The sequence below is a fragment of the Podarcis vaucheri genome (genome assembly GCF_965113315.1).
Source record: "Podarcis vaucheri genome assembly, chromosome: 6".
Classification (NCBI taxonomy): Eukaryota; Metazoa; Chordata; class Lepidosauria; order Squamata; family Lacertidae; genus Podarcis; species Podarcis vaucheri.
In genome coordinates this window covers 73,473,831-73,497,945 of record NC_138764.1, presented here as the reverse complement: position 1 = coordinate 73,497,945, position 24,115 = coordinate 73,473,831, and the positions used below count along the sequence as shown (strand labels likewise).

Below are 24,115 nucleotides of genomic sequence, written 5' to 3'. Positions count from 1 at the left end.
ATCTGGGTTTGAGGATTGAAGAACATACTGATGCATAGAAAGCAGAATTGTTGAGTGTTATCTTGGAGAGGATGTTTTGAACAATTTTATATTTATAGCTGACAGACAAAAAATCCCTTTTATTTTATATTATTTTATTTTCTTCCTTCCTTTTGTTTTTTGTTTTTATTTAGATTAGAATTTTATCTTTCATAAAAAATATATTTGATATTTGATACTAATCTTTGTATTTTCTTTCAAACTTTAATAAAAAATCTATTGAACCACTAATAAAATCTATTGAAATCTGTGTAAACAATTATAATAATAATAATAAATTTTTAATAATTTAAAAAAGGAAATAATATGTGGACAAGTAAAAGTGCAGATTTGTCCAAATAGCCTTGTGGATTTCTCAGATATACCAAAAAGCGCAGAAAATTGTAGGTTGAATACGGCTGAGTATTTGCCTAATATTGTGTGTTATGAACATTTAATCCAGCCTTCATCAAATTGGTGCCCACTTGGTGTTTTGAACTACAACTTTCACCCATTGGCTGTGGCTGATGGGAATTTTAGTCCAACAGATCTGGAGGGACCCATTTGGTGCAGGCTAATTTAATCTACTATTTTAGGAACCTGGGTAGAGTATTTCATTGCCAACGGGACTGACACTGATAAACTCAGTCCGGAATGAGCTTTCTGCTGCTTGCATAGTATCACTAGAAGCTGATCAATGTGTCTTTGCGTTTATTTTTTACAAGCACACCTCCTTTTCTATGCTTTTGTATGAGGGCATAATTACTGCCTCTGTGTGTGCATGGATATGTGGGTGTTCTGAATGTTCCAGGCCTTAATATCCTATTGAACTTGGCAAATGCTTGACTTCACAAGTGCTTGGCACCTGAAAACTAGGCGTGCACACAAATGCAAAGCAAAGATCAGAACGAGAGAGAGCCGTTTTGTCTATAGATGCTCCAGCTTGAAGCCACAGCTTTCTGTGATCCCTCACTAACCTTTTCTACTTATTCCCTTTCACCACCCCTGCTTGCCCTGGTTAAGAAGAGGAAGAATGGATAGAGGTGGAAGACGGTAGTAGAACATTTCTTTACATTTCACTTTGCTGCTGCTTGCCAGTGACAGGCAGGCAGAATACTTACTGACCTATCGTGCATGGAAATCATAAGCATTTATGTACTGTGTGCATCAGTCAAAAGCCATACCAGTTTGGAGAACTATTTAATTCCTTCCTCCGAAAGAGGCCTGGAAATTGCAGTTTTGGAAGGAGGGACTAGAGATATCTCCCAGAGAATTCTCAGCATCTCCCCAAAATACTGTTTCCAGGATTCTTTGGGAAAAGCCAGGATTATAAAGCAGTCTAAAATCTATATATGTTTGTAGTATTGATATTATGTAGCCTATGCAGGTTTATGGCTTATGTTTAAAATCCCATGTGACAAGTGGGCTCATTCCTACTCCCCTCCTCAATGTGTTGGTTTAATACAAAAAACAAATGCCTAGTGCTTATATAATAGCATCATTCAGATTTGGGTACCAGAAGGAAGCCTCTGTGGGTGGCAGTACAATTTCTGATTGACTCCTTTTGCACCATTTATTTCCATATCTGATATTTAAAGTGAGATGTTTCTGAGAGCCACTGTCTTTTAACCCTGGTCACAAAAAATCTAAATGAGATTCCATCATATCCTGTGGCATCAAAATCCATAAGTAAATTGTGTGGGGTGTGTGAAGACATGTTTCATTTCTCCAATTTTACAAGGTGACCCTGAGTTCTGGTATGATGGAAGAACCCTCCCATCAATCCACTTTCTTCACACCAGACATCACCTCATAAGCTTCTATCACATCTCACCTCTTTAGTTATCTGTTTTATAAACTAAAAATCCCCAGATGCTCAGCTTTTCTCTGCAGGGGAATGTGCTGTAAACCTCTGACCATTTTGGTTGCCCTTTCTTCTTTGTTGCTCTGCATTTAATAATATTGCGATGGACCAGGAGCGTGGACCTTGACTAATAACCTGCCTCTACATTTGAGGTGTGTATCATGTTGAGGACCGATGAAGCTCATCTCAAACCCTACCTCCCACACCAGAAACATCATTGAACATCATTAAATTTAACCACAATGTGTTCAGTTTAAGTTGGCAGTCCCAAGTTACCACTTGTCATTTAGCCATGTTCTAGAAATATGCTATCTATCTTTCCCAACCCCTCTTCTCTGACCAACGTCCGAATGGCTGGGATTCATTACCTCAAGCAGAATTTTGTGTAGACCAACAATGAAAATTCTCAGATCTGTTGATGTTATCCTGCTGTTTTCTTCCTTAGAACAAGAACAAGAAGAACAAGAACAAGCTGAAGAAGTGAAGGAAGATGAAGATGAACCTAGGGCAGAAGGTATGATGTTCTGGTGAAACATCTCTGGCCAATACAAGCATTGTGATGGAGGGTCCTTTTCAGGTAGAACCCTTCACTGAATAAAAATTCAGCAGCATTGTTTTGGTTAAGCTGTGATCTCAGAGCACACTTGTCATTTTGGGGGCGGGGAGTGTAAAAAAGTAAAAGTAGAAAAATTATAGTAAGAATGGGGGATAAAAATAATTCAGTTTGCAAGTAAAGGTGAACTTATACAATCCCCACTGTTTGAAATGCTATGAGAACCAAAACACCACAAGCCTTCAAAATTCACACTTAACCAAATTTTTCACTGTGTTTCTCCAACCAAACAGTGCTTACAGAAATCCATATATTAGAAGAAAGTGTGCATAAAAATGAATATATTCATGAAATTAACATACAAAAAAATGTACTCAACATAGCACTAAGGAGATCTTTCTGTACACTGTTTGGGGAGTTCTGACTTCCCAGAGCAGTATTGGAAGAGTGGGGTGAAAGCCTCTTGGCACTAGTTGAATTTGGTTCATTACCTTGGGGGAAATTGCTTGCAAAAATGTACAAACATGTGCTTATTAGGAAAAATGTGCTGGCAGTTTTTAAAGAAATCTGCAAATTGCTGCAGAAATGTGGAGAACTGGATGGGAAAATGAAAAACTGAGAGAATGCAAATTGACAAATCCGCTGCATGTCTAGTGGTTGGCCCCTTGTACGTGGTGTATGTTTCTTGAGAAATAAATCTTCTATAACAATGTTCCATCCCTCTATGAGTCTGGCTGTTTCTCTGCATTCTCCTTAATGCTTTACCAGCATGGGCAGTAAAGGAAAGTTGATGGCACAGGAAGATCATCTGTGTTTGGCAAATGGGCAGCCTTGCACTTGCAGAGACGCCCCCCCCCAGATACGCTCCCCTTAAAAAAACAAAAACTGTGTGGAGGAACATCACAGCTTTAGGGAATGCCCCCCATGCTTTGGTGACATCAGCAATCATTAGATCCTATAAACAAATATTATTTTTTTTCCACTGTGGAAAGGGAAACAAAGCATCTGACACTCTTTACCGATAGTAGTTCTGCTTTCCCCCTCTGACTATAAAGGGAGGGAAACCTGTAACATTTTCAGGGGAAATAAAGTATTGGGAAAAGTTTTCCAAAATTGATACCCCCCTCCAACCTATTCCCAGAATTTTACTGATTAAAGCCACCTTCTTTGGTGAGTCCAACTGCTCTGGTGTTCATAACACTGACATCACATCACCATCTGTCCTGTAGCTTCTGGTGTTGTGAAAAATGCAAAAGAGGGGACGCCCCTGTCTCTGATCACCAAATACCAGAATGCCAGCAATGTAAACGCTCCCAGCAATGGGTGAATGAACTATGAAGCATGCTGGGAATGCCGTAATCACAGCTTAGAGGAAATAAATGTATCAGGGAGTGTGGGGATTCTAGACACAACTGCGCTGGCGTGGTACATCTCTAATCAAAATTCTTTGCTCTCCTTTTAAAATAGAACAAGAAGAGCAAGCGAAAGAACCAGAAGGTAAATGAAAAGTGTGCACCGTGGTCCAGTATATGTGCTAGGGATGCTTGAGGAGTTCAGTTCTATAAAATTCAAAGTAAACTGATCTGGTCTGCATTTCCTGGATGAACGTGCAGATGGGGAAGCAGTTATCCTTTGGATTTTGCATCTCTCCCAAATTTGCAGTAGTGGTCTCAGCTCAAAGAAATTACCAGAAGGAAATGCATATATTGTGATAAAATGTAAATATACAGATCTTAATGCTGATATATAAAAAAACCAATTCACAAGTGTATGTTAAAATGGGACTGAAGTCATACAATGTCCCATCACGCAACTGTTACAATTTTGAGAGCATTTCCCCATCATTTTCCTTACTTAAATAAGTCCATTTTTTTTTTTTTGGAAGCAAGTTTGTTGGACAAGTGTACAAAATCCATGTCAATCAGACTGAGAAACCAAGGCAGGAACTAGAAAGGAGAGGTGCACATTCCCCTGCAGTTGAAGAGTTAAGAACTCTGAAACACACACAGACATACTAAAAAAAATCTGCCCAAGCCTTTATTCACATGAAAAAGTACAGGGGGAGATGAGAGATGAGTGGTGGGAGGGTTGGGGAGCAGAAACAACCCATATAAGCCTTAAGGGAGTCAGTAGGCCTGTCTCTTCAATTTATCTACAAAGGGAGCAGGTAAATATTTCTGTTTGGCAACTCTTTAAATGTTCATTTGGTTTCTTGCAGGAGAATCAAAGCCTAGGCCCAAGTAAGTATAAGTAAAGTGGATTTTGATGTTATGGTTAGCAGGCAGTTGTTGAGGCAGGAGCAGTTGTATGGAAGGGGGAAAGGAGATGGTGAGTACAAGCACGACTGAAGAAAAATAGAGAGATGTCAACATTTGACATATTATATTATTGGCTTCTTAAATGCAATTAATGGCAGATTTGTAGCATGGTGCACATTTACCTGGAAGTGAGTCCTGCCGAGGATGGTAAACTGTACTTCCAAATAAACATGCACAGGATTGCACTGTTAACAGAATCTTTTTAAACAACAGCAACACTGAAATTTCAAAAAAGCAAATGCATGGTCTCTTTGGGTGGTACAAAATTATCTAGATTTTTTTTAAAAAAAAATTGCCCACAAATGCAGAAACACTGCTAAATGCAGCAGGCAAAGTGATGAGACACTATCACAAGAACAACATTCCTACCCCAGCCTGCCCAGTGATGAAGTTATTACAGCTGTTCAGTGGCTCGTATAAGTCAAGTCAAGGAAACTTAAGACTACTGTGACAGCTGCGGCCATTGTAAAAAGCTCAGCATTCCATACGGTATGGCATTCCATACGGCGCCCTCCAAGAAGCTATAAATTGTTCCCTCAGCTTGGAACTACGTTCAGTTTGACATCCAGTTTAAATAAAATGTGCAGAGTGAGTTCTGAGACAGGTTAGTGTAAGGGTAGCTGCTCCCTCCCAGATTTTCATTGTTAGGAATTGAAGTTTCACCATTTATCATTCTGCGGAGGGGTTTTTTCTGATTTGATGGGGCTATCTAGTTATTAGACTACTGGACACATGTATGGATATAAGATGCTTAGGGTCCCCCCCCCCTTTACCTTGCATTTAGTGTCAGGTTGTTGTTGTTTTTAAAATAATTATATCTTCCATTTATGCCATCTATGGACTCATCTACTTCCATTTGTCACTGGTTTCTAGGCATATATCTATGATTTGTAAGGCATGGGTGCTAGCAGGGTACTGCGATAGTTCAGTCGATAGAGCATGAGATTCTTAATCTCAGGGCCATGGTTTGAGCCCCATATTGGGCAGAAGATTCCTGCATTGCAGAGGGTTGGACTAGATGATCCCTGCGGTCCCTTTCCAGTGCTACAATTATATGCTTCTGCTTTTGTCTATATTGTCTTGGCCAGATTTACTTGGAACCCAGAGACAGACCTCTTTGAAATCAATGGGATTAAGCATGGATTCATGTGGGAGATTAATAATATCAGCCAACCCTGATAAAGAGATGAGACGTCAGGTGTTGCTATACTAGTGGCTTACCTCTTTATTTTCCCCTGCCCTCCTATTTCAGGCTATTTATGCCAAATTTGGTGCCTCCAAAGATCCCTGATGGGGAGAGAGTGGACTTTGATGTGAGTATTAGCCATCATCATCTCATAAAGCTGTCTCCTCTCTCTCTCTCTCTCTCTCTCTCTCTCTCTCTCTCTCTCTGTGTGTGTGTGTGTGTGTGTGTGCGCGCAACATACCAAACCCTCATATTGTCTTTTCTGCTTTGCAGGACATTCACCGCAAGAGAATGGAGAAGGATCTGAATGAGCTGCAAACCCTGATTGAGGCCCACTTTGAGAACCGGAAGAAAGAGGAGGAAGAGCTGATATTCCTCAAGGACAGAATAGTATGTCTCTTCCAAAAAGAAGAGAGGACTTAAGAGTGTTAATGTTTCATTCAGATCCTAAAGCCACTTGTCAGTGATGCAGAGCCCCAAAGATAGACATCCCACACATATTCTGCGAATGCTTAAAAATGCACATTCACAATATAATTAATGAAATGACAGGATTTTATTTATTGTCTAGACCCCAAAACTATATTCTGGACTATTTTAAAGCCCCAGTTTTAGAGGCTGATCTAGAAGTATGAGCTAACATGGGTGCAATAGGTAGCTATAATATTATATTTTTTACCATGGGAGGTATCATTTGGATGCTCAGGTGGCAAAATGTCAGGTGTCCAGCATTTTCAATAGTGTTATAGTTTCAGCCTCAACTGTGACTGCCTCAGGCCATGCTGAGTTAAGAAGGGGGGCATTCATCAGAGTATACCAGGCCCCCTCCCTGAACAGGTGCTGGGCTGATTTCCTCCTATAGGAGCAGCGGCGAGCAGAACGAGCTGAACAGCAACGGATCCGCAGTGAGCGAGAGAAGGAACGTCAGGCCCGCTTCGCTGTGAGTATACCCAAGACACGAAGTCTACAGCAAAAAGTCACTTCAATGCCTTTATGAGTTTTTTGTTTTTGTTGTTCTGACAAACCCCCATTTATGCATGGGGCAAATTTTCCACTTAGCTGCTCATGTAAGAGTTATACTCAAGCAGTAATACAAGCCCATCATCCCTGGTCAACCAGAGAACCCAAAGTCTTGGAATTCAGGGAATCACTGACATAGGCCTTATGCATAACAGACCAAAACCAGACTAGAATTGCTAAGTTCATAATGAAAGCACCACTGTTACTTATTTTTCTAAGTGTTCCCTTTCCCCAAGTGCAGAAAAACAAGGAGGAACTGATCTGGAATTGGCTAATGAGCTTGTTTACTAACCGGGATTGGGGAACAGAACTGGGTATGGATACGCTCGTACCCTTTCCAATCTGCGCCCCATCCCGAGGGACGAGGGTAGGGTGAGCAAGGATTACTCACCTCCGTCACTGGTGCTGTGCAATGCCAGGTCTATAGGCAATAAAACCGCCACCCTGCGAGATTTCTTTATCTCGCAGGGGGTCGACCTGGCTTGTGTGACGGAGACCTGGGTGCGCGAAGGGGCAACAGTTACCTTACGAGAGATGGCGCCCCCGGGTTTCTCTGTCCTCCACCAGTCGCGGACTGTGGGCCGGGGGGGAGGGGTGGCATTATTAATCCGGGAAGATTGTCCTTTCAGGGCTCTACCATCGCCATCGATCCCCGGCATCGAATGTGTTGGCCTAGTGTGGGGCTCCGAGGAGAGCTTGGCTGTCTGGCTGGTGTACCGGCCACCTAGCGCACCAGCAGCCACCCTGTCAGGCCTGCTGGAGGCGGTGGCCGGCTGGGCCTTGGAGTTCCCTAACCTATTGGTATTGGGGGACTTCAACATCCATGCCGATGCCACTCCCTCCTCACAGGCTCTGGACCTGGTGTCTTCCATGGCGACACTAGGGCTCTCCCAGTTTGTTTCGGGCCCCACACATCAAGCAGGCCACACGCTGGATTTGATCTTTGGCGTCGGTATAGATGTGATCATGTCTCCTCCGACGAAGGTGCCATGGTCTGATCACTACGCTCTGAAAGCCAGGATTGACTTTCCACCCCCACCCTGCTTAGGTGGCGAGCCAATTTGGGCTCGCCCGCAGAGGCTGATGGACCCCGAGAGATTCCGCCAAGCCTTGCGGGACCTTGCTCCCCCTGGCGACTCATTGACTGAGCTTGTTGAGGGCTGGAATGCCCAGCTCCTGGCAGCCATCGATGAGATCGCACCTAAGCGCCCTCTGCGACCCCGCAGAAACCGGGCTCCCTGGTTTACCGAGGAGCTTCGGAAAATGAAGCGGGACCTCAGACGGCTAGAGCGAGTATGGCGGGGTGCCCGTGACGGAGCCTCAAGAACATCTTATAGGGCTTTTATGAAAACCTACGAGATGGCGGTGAAGGCTGCTAAGAAGTCATACTTCTCGGCCTCCATTGCATCCGCTAGCTCTCGCCCAGCGCAATTATTTAGCATAATCAGGTCTTTAACGTCCCTTGAGGGACAGCCAAATTTAAATAACAAATTGACACACGGCTGTGAGGCATTTGCGAGCTTTTTTGCGGAGAAGGTCTTGTCGCTCCGCCATGACCTCCCTGCCAATTTGGATACAATAAAGGAACTGGAGGCCCCTCGACTGTCCTCGGGTCCAGTATTGGACCACTTCGACCAGATATCCCCAGCCGATGTGGACAGACTCCTCCGAGCTGGAAAGCCCACCACTTGTCCTCTCGACCCGTGCCCGTCTTGGCTGATTAGAGCGTGTCCAGACGAGGTGCGGGCCCTCCTGGGGGATATCATCAATTTGTCCCTTGGCACGGGGACATTCCCAGGGGAACTGAAGGAGGCAGTGGTGCGCCCGCTCTTAAAGAAAACATCATTAGATCCTTTAGACCTATCCAATTACCGCCCGGTTTCGAATCTTCCGTTCCTGGGTAAGGTGATTGAGAGAGCGGTTGCTGAACAGCTTGGTGGGTTTCTGGATGAAACATTGGCTCTGGATCCATTCCAGTCTGGCTTCCGCGCTGGTCATGGGACCGAGACGGCTCTGGTCGCCCTAACAGATGACCTTCGTAGACAGCTGGATCGAGGCGGGTCAGGGCTGCTGATTCTTCTAGATCTATCAGCAGCTTTCGACATGGTCGATCACGAACTTTTGGACCACCGCCTTACCGACGTGGGGATCCAGGGCACAGTCCTTCAATGGCTGCGCTCGTTTCTCTCTGGTCGGGGACAGAGGGTGGCGCTTGGGGGGGAATTGTCATCGCGCCACTCCTTGGTGTGTGAAGTACCTCAGGGCGCGATACTCTCCCCAATGCTTTTCAACATCTTTATGCGCCCCCTCGCCCAGCTTGTTCGGAGTTTTGGGCTGGGTTGTCATCAGTATGCCGATGACACCCAACTCTATCTGTTGATGGATGGCCATCCTGACTCGGCCCCAGACACACTGACCAGATGTTTGGAAGCTGTGGCTGGATGGTTACGTGGGAGCCGGTTGAAGCTAAATCCTTCGAAGACAGAGGTCCTGTGGCTGGGACGGGGCGATATGGGATTGGGGGGGCAACTCCCATCTCTTGCGGGGGCGCAATTAGTGCCAGCACCGTCCGTTAAGAGTTTGGGTGTAATCTTCGACACCTCCCTTTCCATGGAGGCGCAGATTGCAGCTATAACAAAGGCGGCATTTTTCCATCTCCGCCAAGCTAAGCAGTTGGCTCCTTACCTCTCTCGCCCTGACCTAGCCACTGTGATCCACGCGACGGTCACCTCCAGACTGGATTATTGTAACTCGCTCTACGTGGGGCTGCCCTTGAGACTGACCCAGAAACTCCAGCGGGTGCAGAATGCTGCAGCGAGACTCCTTACGAGGTCTTCGCTGCGAGATCACATTCACCCAGTGCTATACCAGCTGCACTGGCTCCCGGTGGAGTACAGGATCAGGTTTAAGGTGCTGGTTTTAACCTTTAAAGCCCTATATGGCCTAGGACCCTCGTACCTACGGGACCGCCTCTCCTGGTATGCCCCACAGAGAAACCTACGGTCTTCAAATAAAAACATCTTGAAGGTCCCAGGCCACAGAGAAGTTAGGCTGGCCTCAACTAGAGCCAGGGCTTTTTCGGCTGTGGCTCCGATCTGGTGGAACACTCTGTCACAAGAGACCAGGGCCCTGCGGGACTTGACATCCTTCCGCAGGGCCTGCAAGACAGAGCTGTTCCACCAGGCCTTTGGCCAGGGCACAGCCTGACTCCCTCCCTCGGCAATCTTCGCAGAGCTCTGGCCCAATGGTTGCTAGTGGCTTGAATTAATTAATTTTTATAATGAATGATTTTAGAATGTTGTTTATGTTGTACCTTTGTACTGTTTTATTGTTGTTAGCCGCCCTGAGCCCGGCTTCGGCTGGGGAGGGCGGGATATAAATAAAATTTATTATTATTATTATTATTATTATTATTATCCTGTTTGATTTGTGTCCATTCAGTCTCCTAAACAAGTTTTTGATTTGATGTCCCTGTAGATCAGGGATGCGGAGCCTGTGGACCTCCAGATGCTGTCGTTTGACTCAAACTCCTATCATCCCTGGCTGGGATGATGGTGGCATTTGTAGGCCCACTGGTTAGTTGCTCCTGCTGTATACAGATTCTCTTTAACTATCTGCCATTCTGAAACCTCTCTGTCATTCTGCCTGTGGCAGGAAGAGAGAGCCCGGAAAGAGGAAGAAGAAAATAGGAAGAGGGCTGAAGAGGATGCCAGGAAGAAGAAGGCTTTCTCCAATATGCTCCATTTTGGAGGCTACCTACAGAAGGTACCTATCTAGCCTGAATGTTCTTCCAGAAACTGAAACCCACATCTGGGGACAGAATTTCCTGGCTGGGGGTCTACTCACCTACATGTTGTATTCCAAATGGCTCAAACAGAGACCAGTTAAGGTACAATGAGAGTGTATCAGGAGCTTTTTAGTCTTCGTTTTAATCTATGTGTACTTAGATCCTCCGCATTCATAGTCCATGTACCTGTCTGATGAACTGGGCTGATGAACTCTGATGCCACCCAAGAACTGTTTTTTTTTTTAGACAGAGAAGAAAAGTGGGAAAAAACAGACAGAGCGGGAGAAGAAGAAAAAGATCCTCAGCGAGCGTCGAAAACCTTTAACCATCGATCACTTGAATGAAGACAAATTGAAGTAAGAAGGGAAGCTGGTTCTGGGGGCAGCAGCCAGAGACTCAGGGGCCAGTAGGGACCTATTTCCTTCATGATGAGGAAATTAGATGAAAACAATCTTCTACCTGCCACTTTCCCCATAGTTGTGATTTGTGGTCTCTCAGAGGGCCAAACTAGACATGACTTCAAATGCGTTCTTTGCCTTTAACATACAGACTTTTTGTTTTTAAATAAAAATAACATCTACTGAGGGGACTGATAATTATTGGGATCAGAACAAGCTTTTCTAGGCTAAAGTACACTGGAGGCACAGTGACCTTAACATAAAACAGCTCCTAAAGCGTTGTAAGATTGCCACAATCCTACAGTTATAGCATGCATTGTGTGCTATGCTGTTATCCATATTTGGGGTTATGTGAACACAATGCAATACTGGCTTGGCAATTACTATGGTACTATAGGGTACAGTTAGGGCGCTTGTGGCAATGTTCCTCTTGCTTCTTAGTCCATCACTCCTTGGAAATGTTAACTGCCCACAACATGCATTAAATGGTAGCAGAAGTTATTATATCCCACATGGTTACAAGTCAGGAAGCCATAAGGGGCTGTTAAATCATACTAATGCTTGCTCATCCAATTATCGTGCACTGTTTCCAAATGCTACCTGCATTTGAGTTTAAGCAGACAGAGTCAAATGAAAAGGAGGGAGCCAGAACACTAGAGGGTGCAATAAGCACGTGGAAGCATATTGGAGGTGATGCAGTATGAAACCTCAGGTAGATCAAGGGCTTAACTACATATTACATCAGCTGTGTGACTTGCAGCCACATCCAGGGATTAAAAAAACCCTACAGGTTGAGCATGATTTCAATCAGAACCACAGTATGTGCATCCCCAGTCAAAAATGCCCTAATCCTCATGCTGCAATAATCAATGGGGAAAAAAATCTGCTTATGTGGTTCAGTGATGCACATTAGTCCTATTCAGGCATTACCACCTAAAGAGGGAACATAGGCAGAGAGAGCCTTCACTGGTACATAAGATTACCCACAGCAGATGTCCACTGTAAGCACATGAAGAGGCGGAGGAGTTGTGTGGGGAGTGGGGCTAATGGTGTATTCCTGCAATCTCTCTACTCATATGCTTCCTTGATGTGGTAATGTTTGAAAAGGGCCACTGCTTCACTTGTGCCCAGATTGATTCACACTTGGCAGAAGACCCAGTTGTGGCAAAAGCGTCGGCATAGGTACTTGTAAAGTAGGAATATACTAAAATGTGTGATTTAAATTTAAGCACAAGTTAAAGATAAAGACATAAATGGGTTGAAAGGTTGACAACTGGGACTTTCAATAATTGAGGAAACATTCTGTCTGAAGCTATAAATGTTATGTATACTTATATTCACAGGCTAAAACACACAGACATTTATATTCATATTATGTCTCTCTCACACGCACACATATATCATACATATACCATATGTTCATACTCATGGAGCACATAATAAAGAATATGCACACAATTTTTATGCCTGTGCATATTCACATGCGCAATGTTGCATACCTAAGATTCTCATTCTTATGTTCAGCTCACTTTCCTACTCTGGAAGAACATGCTCACATTGCATGTTCCTATGTGCATATATAAGCACTGGCAACCACCTTGATTGCTGCTGCATGTTCTTACAACAGGGAAAAGGCAAAGGAACTGTGGCAGAATATCCATGACCTGGAAGCTGAGAAATTTGACTTGCAGGAAAAGTTCAAGAGGCAGAAATATGAGGTGAGTCTGCACATCTGTTGAAATATCCCACCTTTTACAGCCCTGCTTTCTGAAAGGAAGGACGCTTTTTGCAAGAAATTTCAGCAGCATCCAAAAAACGATTGCTCTCTGAGTAATTTTTGAGACATTGTATAAAAAATACCCACTCATTGAGAGGGAGAGCAATGCTTTCTGACAGCTGCTTCATTTGCCCTCACTTTGTGGCTAAATTTGATTGGCTACATATTGTCATGTTATCATCCTTTTGACTATTCAATCCCAATTAGCTAGCATCACCCCTCCCATTGATGCAACAAGTATCGTCCTCATGGTCAATTATCTTCTTTTGCTCTGTGGGACGTCATGTTGACATTCCATCACGATACCATCCCATTCAGTACACAATTCCTGATTGGCTGGAATTTCCCACATTTCTGTAATCAGCAAGATGACTCAGTGATTATAAAGGAGAAAATGGCACTGAAGCAGCAGCAGATTGAAGTGGAAGGGGAATATGAACGTTTTCATCATGGGAGCTTTTCAGGAAATGTTTCCCCTTCTTTGAAAGTGTTACTTGCACCTTGAAAATTGAAATGGGCAAACATTCAACGCAGTTTTAGTTGATACTTGTCATGCTTTGCCTCCTCTTTTCCTTCTTGCTTAGAAAAACCACAGGTATGTCATTTGATCATACTTGTCTCACTGAACTTCATCTCCCTTTGGAACCTACTTCAGCAATCAGAGCCAAATGGCTCATTAAATAAGTGGAGTCTGGCACTTTGCTGCTTCAAATGGATGTAGCTTTATGGATGAAGTAGCATCAGTCTAGGTCTGTGAAGGTCCTGCCTAGTCTCGCCAGACATTGAAGGACACCCCAAACCACACCATAAGCTGCAGTAGACTGTGTCAAAGCCAACCTGGCCCATTTCAGTTTGACCAACATATATTTCTACCCTGAAGACCACATTTGTAAGTGCCTTGTGATCACTCACCTGCCTAGTAGCTTATTGAGTCTAGAAAAATAGTGTTGCAGCCGCTTAATTAATCTGCACTAGAACTGGCTTAAATACACCACAGCTCATACTACCTGTCTCTTTCACTAACATCACATTTAAGCTAGGGTCAAGCCTAAAATGCAAATTTTCAAACTTTTGACTCGAAATTCTGAGGGTAAGATAGGGGAATGAAATCGGGGGACATATTGGAAAGGGAAAATGTCTGAAACATTCGCCAGTGGTGGGGGCTTCCTGAATGGCAGGGGAGGTGGCAGAGGTGGCAGCAATGACAATATTTTTCTTTTGTGGAGTGGGTGCCTCATTAGTGGCAGTGATGCTTTCCCTGGCAGTTGCCATTTGACTGCTTTCTTTTACCAAAATGCCCCAGACTTAGTTCTGGAGTATTTCTGATTTCCCCCTCTTTTTACTACTTCCCCTCCAGCAGCTGCCATTTCTTTGAGGGGGGCCAGAAGAATGCTTCATCTAGGGCATTCGCCTTTCAGGGTTTCAATGATGGGGGTGTGTGGATTTCTGCAAGCCTTGGCATTTCCCCAGGCCTGCTGATATCTCCATTTTGTGCATGGATGGTGTCGTTTTGGCAACAGATGATCAGAAACCAAAGGACAAGTTTGCTATTAGTATATAGGATGCACTCGACCTCACCTATAGTTTGGCTTCTCGTACTGAGCACTGCTTTCTCAGGATCACTGCCTTCTTTTTGTTAATTTTCCCTTTGCAGGGGCTTTCACATCTATAAATAATCTCCTTTCTCTAACCCTAACTAGATTTCCATACTCACTGCACGCTGCGATGAGTTAAGCAAGTAGTAAGTATGGCCTGTCCCCACCCCACTTTGCTAATGGCAGTGCTGTGATGAATGCTGAAACGTGTGGAGCTAAGTGTGGCCCAGTGAAGTTCAGTCCATGTCAGCATCTTCTCAAGATGGTATTTCATTGTCTTGCATGTTTGCCCTGCTTAGCTTGCAAAGATTTTTGGGATCAGCCATTTGTCTTTTCAGCTAGATCCTCTGAAAGGGGTAAGTACTTGGATGCACCTTAGGAACCTTTCTCCTCTGCTTTGGATCCTTACACCAGAAGCTGGAGATTCTTGGCACCTTAACTGAACAAAAACTCCATTACTAGTTATCCACATGGATTTGCTCTTTGACATGGTATCCCTCTGGCATTGTTTTTATTGCATTTATCTTGCTTTGTGAACTTCATGAGCAGAGCGCATTTGTGCAGAGAACAACACGTAATGCTCAACGTATAGCAAACTTTAGAGATGCTTTGAAAGAAGCACCGAGTCCAGGAATTGCTACAAATGGCACAGCATTGCTCCCAAGCACCTACTAACTGTAGAAAAGTGGATATTTCTAGAAGATTCTGTAACTGGTCAAGATCATGATGGGAAAACTTTGAAGAAGCATCCTGAAAAACTCACCTGAAGCCTTCAAGAATGCTGGAGAGCAGCCTTTGTTCTCAGTCTCTCCCAAGGCTATTGTTCTAGAAAAAGAGGTGCCAGAACTCACCACGAACGCCTCCATTCTCTTGTAATGGCAATCGCACCCATCTGAGAGGTGCTGGAACTGGGTTCCAGTGAGTTTCAACTGAAAAAAGCCCTGTTCCTTCCACCAACCATGCCAAATTTAATCTCAGCTGCCTGGATTTGTAACGCTTCCATTTAGTGTGGAAATAATATTTCACGGCAGAGAAAAACTTCTAAGTTCTGGCTGTTGGTTGTCAGCCGTGACTCCCGCTAATTGATTTGCGAACCTCAATTAGCGATTTATGGCCGCCCGGCACACTTCCGCTCGCAGCTCTCCGTCACGGCTCAGCAGAGTTTCGCACAGCGGTGTAAAACTGTCACGCAGCTTGGCTCAGCTTACAGACAAACACACAGAGTCCAGTTTGTCTATTTACAGCTGTTTATTCCAACATTTCCTCAGAAATCTCCAGGACTTCTCGCAGCCATTATGGGACTGCTCTTTTCCCCTCACAGCATAGAGTGAGAAAGGCAAATTCCTCCCAAGCTCCTCCCAAGCTTCGAAAACTGACGTCAGAATGGTGTGGCATCATGGGAAGACCTTAACCCGTTAAGTTCCAACCCCAACACCCCCCTTTGCCGCACATTCTGACAAGACCCTTTTGAGTTCAACACCTTCCCCTTTGCCTTGTGCCCCTTCCCGGCATCTTTCCCAGGCACCTGTTGAACCCCTTCAACACTTCCAGAATCACACTGTGCGAATTTTGCCCACGCACTTGTTGCTTGGTACCTTTCAGGTGGAATGCCCTTTGTTGCGCGACTTGACCTTCTGGGCACAAACTCAGACGTTACCTCTGACTCACTGCCACCAGGAAATGTGTCCTCAGCATCACGGGATTCCCCCTCTGACTTAAAACGTTTTCGAATTCTCTCCATTACACTCTCAGGAGAACTGGGCTCGCTTTTGGGTGTTCTCCTAACATCTTGTGGAGAAACTACCGATACCTCCTCCTGTTCCTGACTTTGGTCAGTTACCTGATCGTCATCATCAGACTCAGCCTCTCCTTCCTCCCCCTCAGAATCTTCCTGTTCTGAATCAGAGAGACACTCTGAAAGAACATCACGCTTGACAGCAGCTTGTGACTTTTTATCCTGCTCATAGAACTCAGCGTGTTTACTGATCAGTAACTTACTCTGATCACCTGATGGAAACGCAAACCTCCATGCACACGCTGCTGGCTCATACCCACAGAAGATCATTTTTCGGAACTTGGGTCCATCTCGCCCCTGCAAAGCAGCAGGTACCGGCACAGACTCATGTGACCCGAACATACGCAAAAAATGAATCTGGGGTTTCCTGCCATGCAACAACCCAAACGGTGTGTCACCTACCATTGAATTGTAGGTGCGATTCCAGGTGAAGCTCACATACTTGATTGCCTCCAGCCAAAACCTTGGAGGTAACCCAGAATCTTCCAGCAACACCTGTGCAGTTTTAACCAGAGCCTGACACTTCAGCCCTGCCACCCCCCACTGATTGGGTGAAGTCACTGTGTGACGTATCCCTTTCTTGCGAAAGTACTTCTGCAAAGCAGAACCTGTAAACTCAGCTCCTCTGTCACTTGTGACAGCTTGCACTTTGGTGGAAAACCTTTGTTCCACCCCCTCAATCCATCCTTTGATCAGCTGTGCTGCATCATCCTTGGATTTGAGACCGTGTGTCCAGGAATTCTGCGTAAAATCCTCCTGCATCGTAAGCAGATACCTTGACCCTCCCAGACTTGGTTCCTTTACAGGACCCCACAAATCTATGTGAATCAGTTCAAAAGGTTTTGTTGTTATCCTCTCTACTTTTGGATAACTGCAACCTTTTACCTTTGCCAGTTTGCAAGTTTCACAACTTACAGCATGTCCACATTCTGAGATCTTACACCCTTTAGAAACCTCCGGTAGCACCTGTAGTTCTTCTAAAGAACTATGAGCTGTTCGTGTATGCCAAGCGTGAACGCATGAATCATGATTGGGAATTGTAGCACGCAGTGCTTGTGTTTTCTCAACCTTCCCATCACCCTCCAGAGACGTTTTAAGAATGAAGAGATCATTCTGCCCCTTTTTAACCTTGGCAAGCATCCTCCCTCCTTTGGAGATTGTGCACACATCACCCTGAAAACAAACCGTAAATCCCTTTTTCAGTAAATAAGGCACAGATAACAGACAGTGGTGCATCCCAGGAACAGTACAACACTTCAACGTTTCCTGTAAAATAGAAAAATGCAAATTTACAGCATTAGTCATATTTCTTTTCTGTCCATTTGCAAAGAGAACAGTCTTCCCAGCCGGGATTGCCTTGCAATCCCACCTCTCGACAGCAGGTGTCTCTGGAATCAAATTGCAGTTAGCTGCAGAGTCAATAACAAAACTTAGCTCCTCTGTCCCACAGCTGTCTTCAGCCAACGCCAGACTAGCCGTGATCTGATAAGTCTCTTCCTGGCACCTGGCACGTCCACCAGCCTCAGTCCCACGCCTGGTTGTTTTTCCAGACCGGTTGCCATGGAAACCCGCCTGATTCCCATGAGAGGTGTCCTTGAAGCCTTCCTGTGCAGCTGCCCTCGCTCTCTGTGGGCAGTCTCTTTTGAAATGACTGTGGGATCCACACACGTAGCACCGACGAGTGGCAAAAGCCTGAACAAAGCTCTCATCTGGCTTGGCCCCCCCTTTTTCCCGGTGGAGCTCCCTGCGCCAGACTTGCTCTCCCTGAGACGTCTCTCCTGTTCGTCAGCCAAGCGTCCTGTGACGTACGCCAGAGTCAGATCCTGCGGACTCATAGACTCCAAAGTTAGACATAAATTGTCATAACTTTTGTCCAGAGAGCTTAGCAAAATATAAACCTTCAATTCATCTGTAAAGTTCACCTGCAACAGCCGCAGCTCATTAAACACAGAGAGCATCTCTGTAACATGCTGTCTTAGGTCCCCACCTGGACGCAGCTTCATCTCAAACAAACGCCTGGTGGTGTGAATTTTTGCACCAGCCGTGGTCCTGTGGTGCACTCTTTCAAGAGCAGCATAAGCTTCATGCGCAGTTTCCAACCCCTCCACATGGGGCAACTGTGAACCCTCCAAACTGAGCACTATAGCTCCCAGGGCTTTCTGATTTTTCCTCTGCGAAGCATGCGTATCTGCAATTACTGCTGCTGCAGCTCCGGCGGCTGGTTGAGGCAGTGGAGGCCCTAAGACCGCCTCCCAAAGACCCTTAGCTACCAGCCAGGGCTTCAGCTTTCTGCTCCATTCCGCCCAATTCTGGCCGTTTAACTTTTCAAAAGGCACGGAGAATGAATCATGTCCGTCCGCCATCTCCTTCCGTTCTCCCAAGGGGGCCCCAAGCTGTACTTACAAAAACACCAGCTCCTCTGGCTTCTGTCCCTGGAGAAACGATGCCTTGCTGCTCTCAGCTCTCAGCAACACAGGCACTTTCTGCGTCTTTCAGCTTGCTTGTTTGCTTGCTTCCGCCTCCTGCCGTGCTTCTCTGCTCGACACCGCAGATTTCAAAGCTCCCGGCAGCCTCTCGTGACAGGTTTACGATAGGTGATAAAGGTTACCCATAACCTCTGGCTGTTGGTTGTCAGCCGTGACTCCCGCTAATTGATTTGCGAACCTCAATTAGCGATTTATGGCCGCCCGGCACACTTCCGCTCGCAGCTCTCCGTCACGGCTCAGCAGAGTTTCGCACAGCGGTGTAAAACTGTCACGCAGCTTGGCTCAGCTTACAGACAAACACACAGAGTCCAGTTTGTCTATTTACAGCTGTTTATTCCAACATTTCCTCAGAAATCTCCAGGACTTCTCGCAGCCATTATGGGACTGCTCTTTTCCCCTCACAGCATAGAGTGAGAAAGGCAAATTCCTCCCAAGCTCCTCCCAAGCTTCGAAAACTGACGTCAGAATGGTGTGGCATCATGGGAAGACCTTAACCCGTTAAGTTCCAACCCCAACATAAGTATCACATTAGATAGTATGGACAAACAGATCCACTGTCCTTTCTGACTCCCCGTCTTTACCTATGGAAATTCCAACAATTAGAGGGATTCTTTACCCACCACACAGCCCTGCTGACTACTGTGTGTGATAAAACCAGCCCATGCTTAGACTTCTTTTCTTGCTGTCTTCACACAGTGGCCGTCCCGATCCCCGCATGGTGAAGTATTGCCATGTAGCTTCACCTCCTGTCTATTTCTCTTGCAGATTAATGTTCTACGGAACCGCATTAGTGATCATCAAAAGGTGTAAGTACTCGGGCCATCCAGTTTGATAGTATCGAGCATTCCCATTAGATCTTTCACAACCCCCCACTTTTACTTTTACAGGTGCACCACTTTCACCCTTCCCTTCTGTAAAATACTTGTTTGGAGCTTTCAGGATTTTGTTTGTGTTTTGCTTCTGTTCTTAACTTCCTGCTGTTCCTCCTTTCACTTTCACTTTCATTGTCATTAGTATTTGTCAGCCTTTCTCATTTCAGTTCTTGGCTTCTTTTGGCTCTAGAAAGCCTGCTGCTGTAATAATAGGCTATGCCTTTGTGTTCAAGAATCTTGGATTGAGCACTTCTGGCTATTCAAGGATTGATACTGTTAGATTCCATTTAAGAAACAACAACAACCACCTTGCTTTATCACCACCTTTTCGTATTTTCTTTCTTTAGTCCTCATTTCAGCTAGTCACTGCTTTTACTGCCTCCTGCCTCCCATTTCACACCCTTTATTTCACCCCTCCTTGTTGCTTGATTCTGTCATTTCATTTCCCTTCCAATCCACCTTTCAGACCAGAGTCACATCCACACCATCCATTTAAAGCAAGAGACCAAAATATCAAGAGGGCACCAGGTTGGGTGAGGCTGATCTAGACCATGTCAGGCTCCCTTCAGACTTGGAACCAACATGCACACGGTTTTTCACTGGCCACCAGACACTTGGATGTCTATAGAAAGAGACCCTCATTGGTGTTCAGGGAGCTTAGCACGCTTTGCTAACTGTGCTACGATTCACACCATACATTTAAATTACATCCAGCACATATTCAAAGCAGATGACTTCCCCCAAAGGATCCTGGGACCTGCAGTTGCTTAAGGGTGCTGGGGATTGTAGCTGTGCCTTAGATGTATGGTGTGTTGCGGATGTGCTTTTCTCCATTTGCTTCTTTCACCTAAAGTTCTTTCCTGGTTTTCTGTTTCAGCCACATTTCTCACCAGGCCCCTCCAATTTATTTCTTCCCTTGCATGCCTTTTGCACACCTGCTTTGTCATTTTGTTCTGATCTCTGAACTCCATCACTTCCTCACCACTTTGGGTCATCATTTTATTCACTCCTTCGCAGCATTTCCCCTTCTAAGGATATGTCTATGAACACCATTTAGGAAATAGTTTGGCATAGTGCAGTAGCTGAGCTGTCTGTTTACCATCATCCACTTATTGAGAGCTGGGGCATTCATCCTCTTTCCTTACATCAGCTCATCTCCTTTCAGCATGTATAAATCTGACTTCTCTGTCTGTAGAAATTATTGGGGACCTCTGTTGCATTGCTCGGTGCAGGCACCCATTTCCTTCCATGCTTCATGTCTCCATGACTCCATGGTTCAGAGCAGAGGACAGGAGATGCTAAAGAACTTGCTTGGTGTCCTGTGCATAGCTGATGGCAGAGTAGGAAATGAATCATCACCTGCATTCTTGACAGCAATGCTGATCAACATGGAACATTCTTCTTCCACTTTACATGAACAAGTAGCGTAGCCATCTTTCGGAGTGGCTGTGCAGGCTAAATTGTCAGAAGATTCATCTTTTTAATCCACTTGTCCAGAAACAAATGGCAGCCTGCATTAGGAATGCCTCCTTCTCTAGCGACCTTTTAGGTGCACCAAACTGGTTAGTCAAGAATGTTACGTGCTTCTCACACCATATTTCTTCTTTTATTCCCTCCTAATCTGCTTCAGGAAAGGGTGAGTAGCATGTTGCATCCTTTATGGTGTGCTGTGGTGGCTTGCAGTGCATGTAATGAAGGAAAATGACTTTATGTTCCAAATTAGGCCCTGGATTTCTGTATCAGGGATAGTTTACTGGTAGTTGGATATGTGTTACTTTAAGCAGCTGGATAGGGACACTTGCTTTAGTAACTGGGAGTTAGATATATCAAAGTGCAGTCATGCTAAATGTTATGCTAAATGTTAGCAATTACAGTGGTACCTCGGGTTAAGAACTTAATTTGTTCCAGAGGCCTGTTCTTAACCTGAAACTGTTCTTAAACTGATGTACCACTTTAGCTAATGGGGCCTCCTGCTGCTGCCACATGGCTGCACAATTTCTGTTCTCAACCTGAAGCAAAGTTCTTAACCCGAGGTACTATTTCTAGGTTAGCAGAGTCTGTAACCTGAAGTGTCTGTAACCCAAGGATATATATGTAGAGAGAGAGAGTTTGTATGTATACCCCTCAATATTTTTGAAATCCAGGTCTCGGATTATCTTTACAACTTGCCCTTTTCAGTGTGCACATAATAATAATAATAATAATAATAATAATAATAATAATAATAATAATAATTTATTATTTATACCCCGCCCATCTGGCTGGGCCTCCCCAGCCACTCTGGGCGGCTTCCATAAAAACAGATTAAGTGTCCAGATTAAGTGTCCAGTTTATAGACCAGCAGGGCCAACAGAGAAGATGGGAGGTGTATAGGCCAATCACATCTGAAGAGCATCACACTGGCTATCCCTTCTATATAGTGAGAAACAGCCCTCTGGACCTTATCTCTTAAGGCACATGCCAAGCTTATATCTTAAGGTGAATACCTCTACTGATGTTGGGGTTCTGATGTCAGGAAGGCAAATGGCACAGAGGCTTCCACAACAGACGTAGGGGACTTATGAGGCCAGAACTTCCTTTCCAAGACCACTCTTTCCACCCAGAGGGGAGGAAGATCCAAAACATTCTGTGGCCTGTAGGATGTAGTCTTGTGCTGGCCACAGGTTCCCCATCCTTACTGTAGAAGAATTCTCAAGCCCTTATCTTCTCCCAGAATACAATTCTCAGGGTTCCCTGGAGAAAAAGAACCAGTTCTACCCAAGCTTTAAGTCTGAGAAACAGATATACCTGTAAAGGCACAAGATGAAGTTCGTTCAGGATTCCACAACTTGGGCTCCCAGCTCACTGCTTAGTGTGTATAAACACAGCAACTTTGCATGAGTTCTGCTCACATTGTGTTTTCTTCATGTGGACTGCACAAGCCATGTGGACACACTCGCCTAGGAACCAAGTTGGGATCTGTGTGGATGCCACTGAATGAGTGACCCACAGATACCCCTGTGCAATAAGCACCCCCACAGTGCTGTTTGACTGTAAAAGTGGACACTTCCCTTCTCCCTCACCTCTGCCTTTTGCTTTGATCTCACTGATGCCTGAAATACCTCATTTGCTTCTCTGCTTCTCCAACAGCTCAAAGGCCGCCCGTGGGAAGCCTGTGGTTGGTGGCCGGTGGAAGTGAGAGATGGTTTGTGTCGAGCCTGCAGAGACGGCAGAGCAGGATACTTCTGCGTGGGCCAGCCTTTGATCCAGCATCCTAACCCATGTGGCCCAAAGGAAAGCACCAACTCTTCCAGATTATTCAGACCAAGCCACCTTCCAATGGCTTCACTCTGTAGAATGACTGTAGGTGTGTGTGCAGCACTGTCACGGCACGGAGCAAACACGCTGCTGTGTGGAAAAAATGACTGTGTCACCAAAGTTAAGCATACTGTGTCTGTAAATAAAGCAAATCATGCAGCAATACTCACTTTATTTACCTGATTTCTTACAACCCATCAGGGGAAGGTATATAAACCAGCAGGGGGGGTGGGGTCTCCTATTGTCACTGCTGCTTTCATAGGGCCCAGACCAGTGAATCGCTGCCTAGAGGCTAGAAGCATTTGTGTATCAGGAGTTGTGAGTGTTTCTCTTGCCAGTAAAGAGTTAACTATCAGACGTGTGCCTTAGTTATCTAGGACAGGCTCGTGACATTTTCACATGTATTACTGGCAAGCCAGCACACGTCCTGCAATACTCTATGCAAATGCCCTTGTTTTGCAACCCTATAGACAGTTTAGTGTGAGAGGTTTTTAGGGGTGGGGTGATAGAGAGAGATTTATCTCTGCCGAAACATACTCTGAAGCAGGCCTAGTCAATATGGTGTCCTCCAGCTGCTCTTGGAGTTCAGCTGCCATCTTCTGTAACCATTGCCCATGCTTGTAGCAGCCTACAAGAGATGCAGTCTGACAACATCTAGAAGGAAGAGTTTGGATTTGATATCCTGCTTTATCACTACTTGAAGGAGTCTCAAAGCGGCTAGCATTCTCCTTTTCCTTCCTCCCCCACAACAAACACTCTGTGAGGTGAGTGGGGCTGAGAGACTTCAAAGAAGTGTGACTAGCCCAAGGTCACCCAGCAGCTGGATGCGAACCCGGTTCACCAGATTACAAGTCTACCGCTTTTAACCACTACACCACACTGGCTCTCCCTTGGTTTCAAAGAAGCATGTGGTTCTAATGCAGTGAGAGGAATTACTGAAGATTTGTGAGTGAAATACCAAGGGAATTTGTAGGAAGCAGATTTGTCCGGCAGAAGCTCTGCTGTCAGGCACTAGTTGTTCTGACTGAAGCAGGCAAAGATCAGCACAGATACCAGCAGCTGTTCTCCTGCTATTGCCTCCCTAGCCAAACCAAAACTCTTGAAGAGTCCACTGCAGTACATTTCCCTTTGATTGACACAAGGTGGCAC

General features: G+C 45.1%; 1 protein-coding gene across 2 annotated transcripts in view; it reads left to right on the top strand.

The window, feature by feature from the left end:
• TNNT2 (troponin T2, cardiac type) overlaps positions 1-23,129 on the top strand; it is a 36,428-nt gene extending 13,299 nt beyond the window's left edge. Inside the window, exons 4-14 of one of the 2 annotated variants that reach the window (XR_014220911.1) lie at positions 2,328-2,396; positions 3,903-3,932; positions 4,654-4,675; positions 6,006-6,066; positions 6,213-6,329; positions 6,802-6,879; positions 10,614-10,724; positions 10,993-11,102; positions 12,772-12,862; positions 19,563-21,305; positions 22,799-23,129. Coding sequence is in view for 1 of the 2 variants with exons in the window: in XM_082227455.1 (XP_082083581.1) it covers positions 6,013-6,066; positions 6,213-6,329; positions 6,802-6,879; positions 10,614-10,724; positions 10,993-11,102; positions 12,772-12,862; positions 14,622-14,662; positions 22,799-22,847 (651 nt within the window). In the remaining variant the exon portion in view is untranslated. Of the gene's footprint in view, positions 1-2,327; positions 2,397-3,902; positions 3,933-4,653; positions 4,676-6,005; positions 6,067-6,212; positions 6,330-6,801; positions 6,880-10,613; positions 10,725-10,992; positions 11,103-12,771; positions 12,863-14,621; positions 14,663-19,562; positions 21,306-22,798 lie in introns of both variants that reach the window. The other variant, XM_082227455.1, reaches the window with a different exon arrangement.
• The last annotated feature ends 986 nt before the right edge of the window (positions 23,130-24,115 follow it).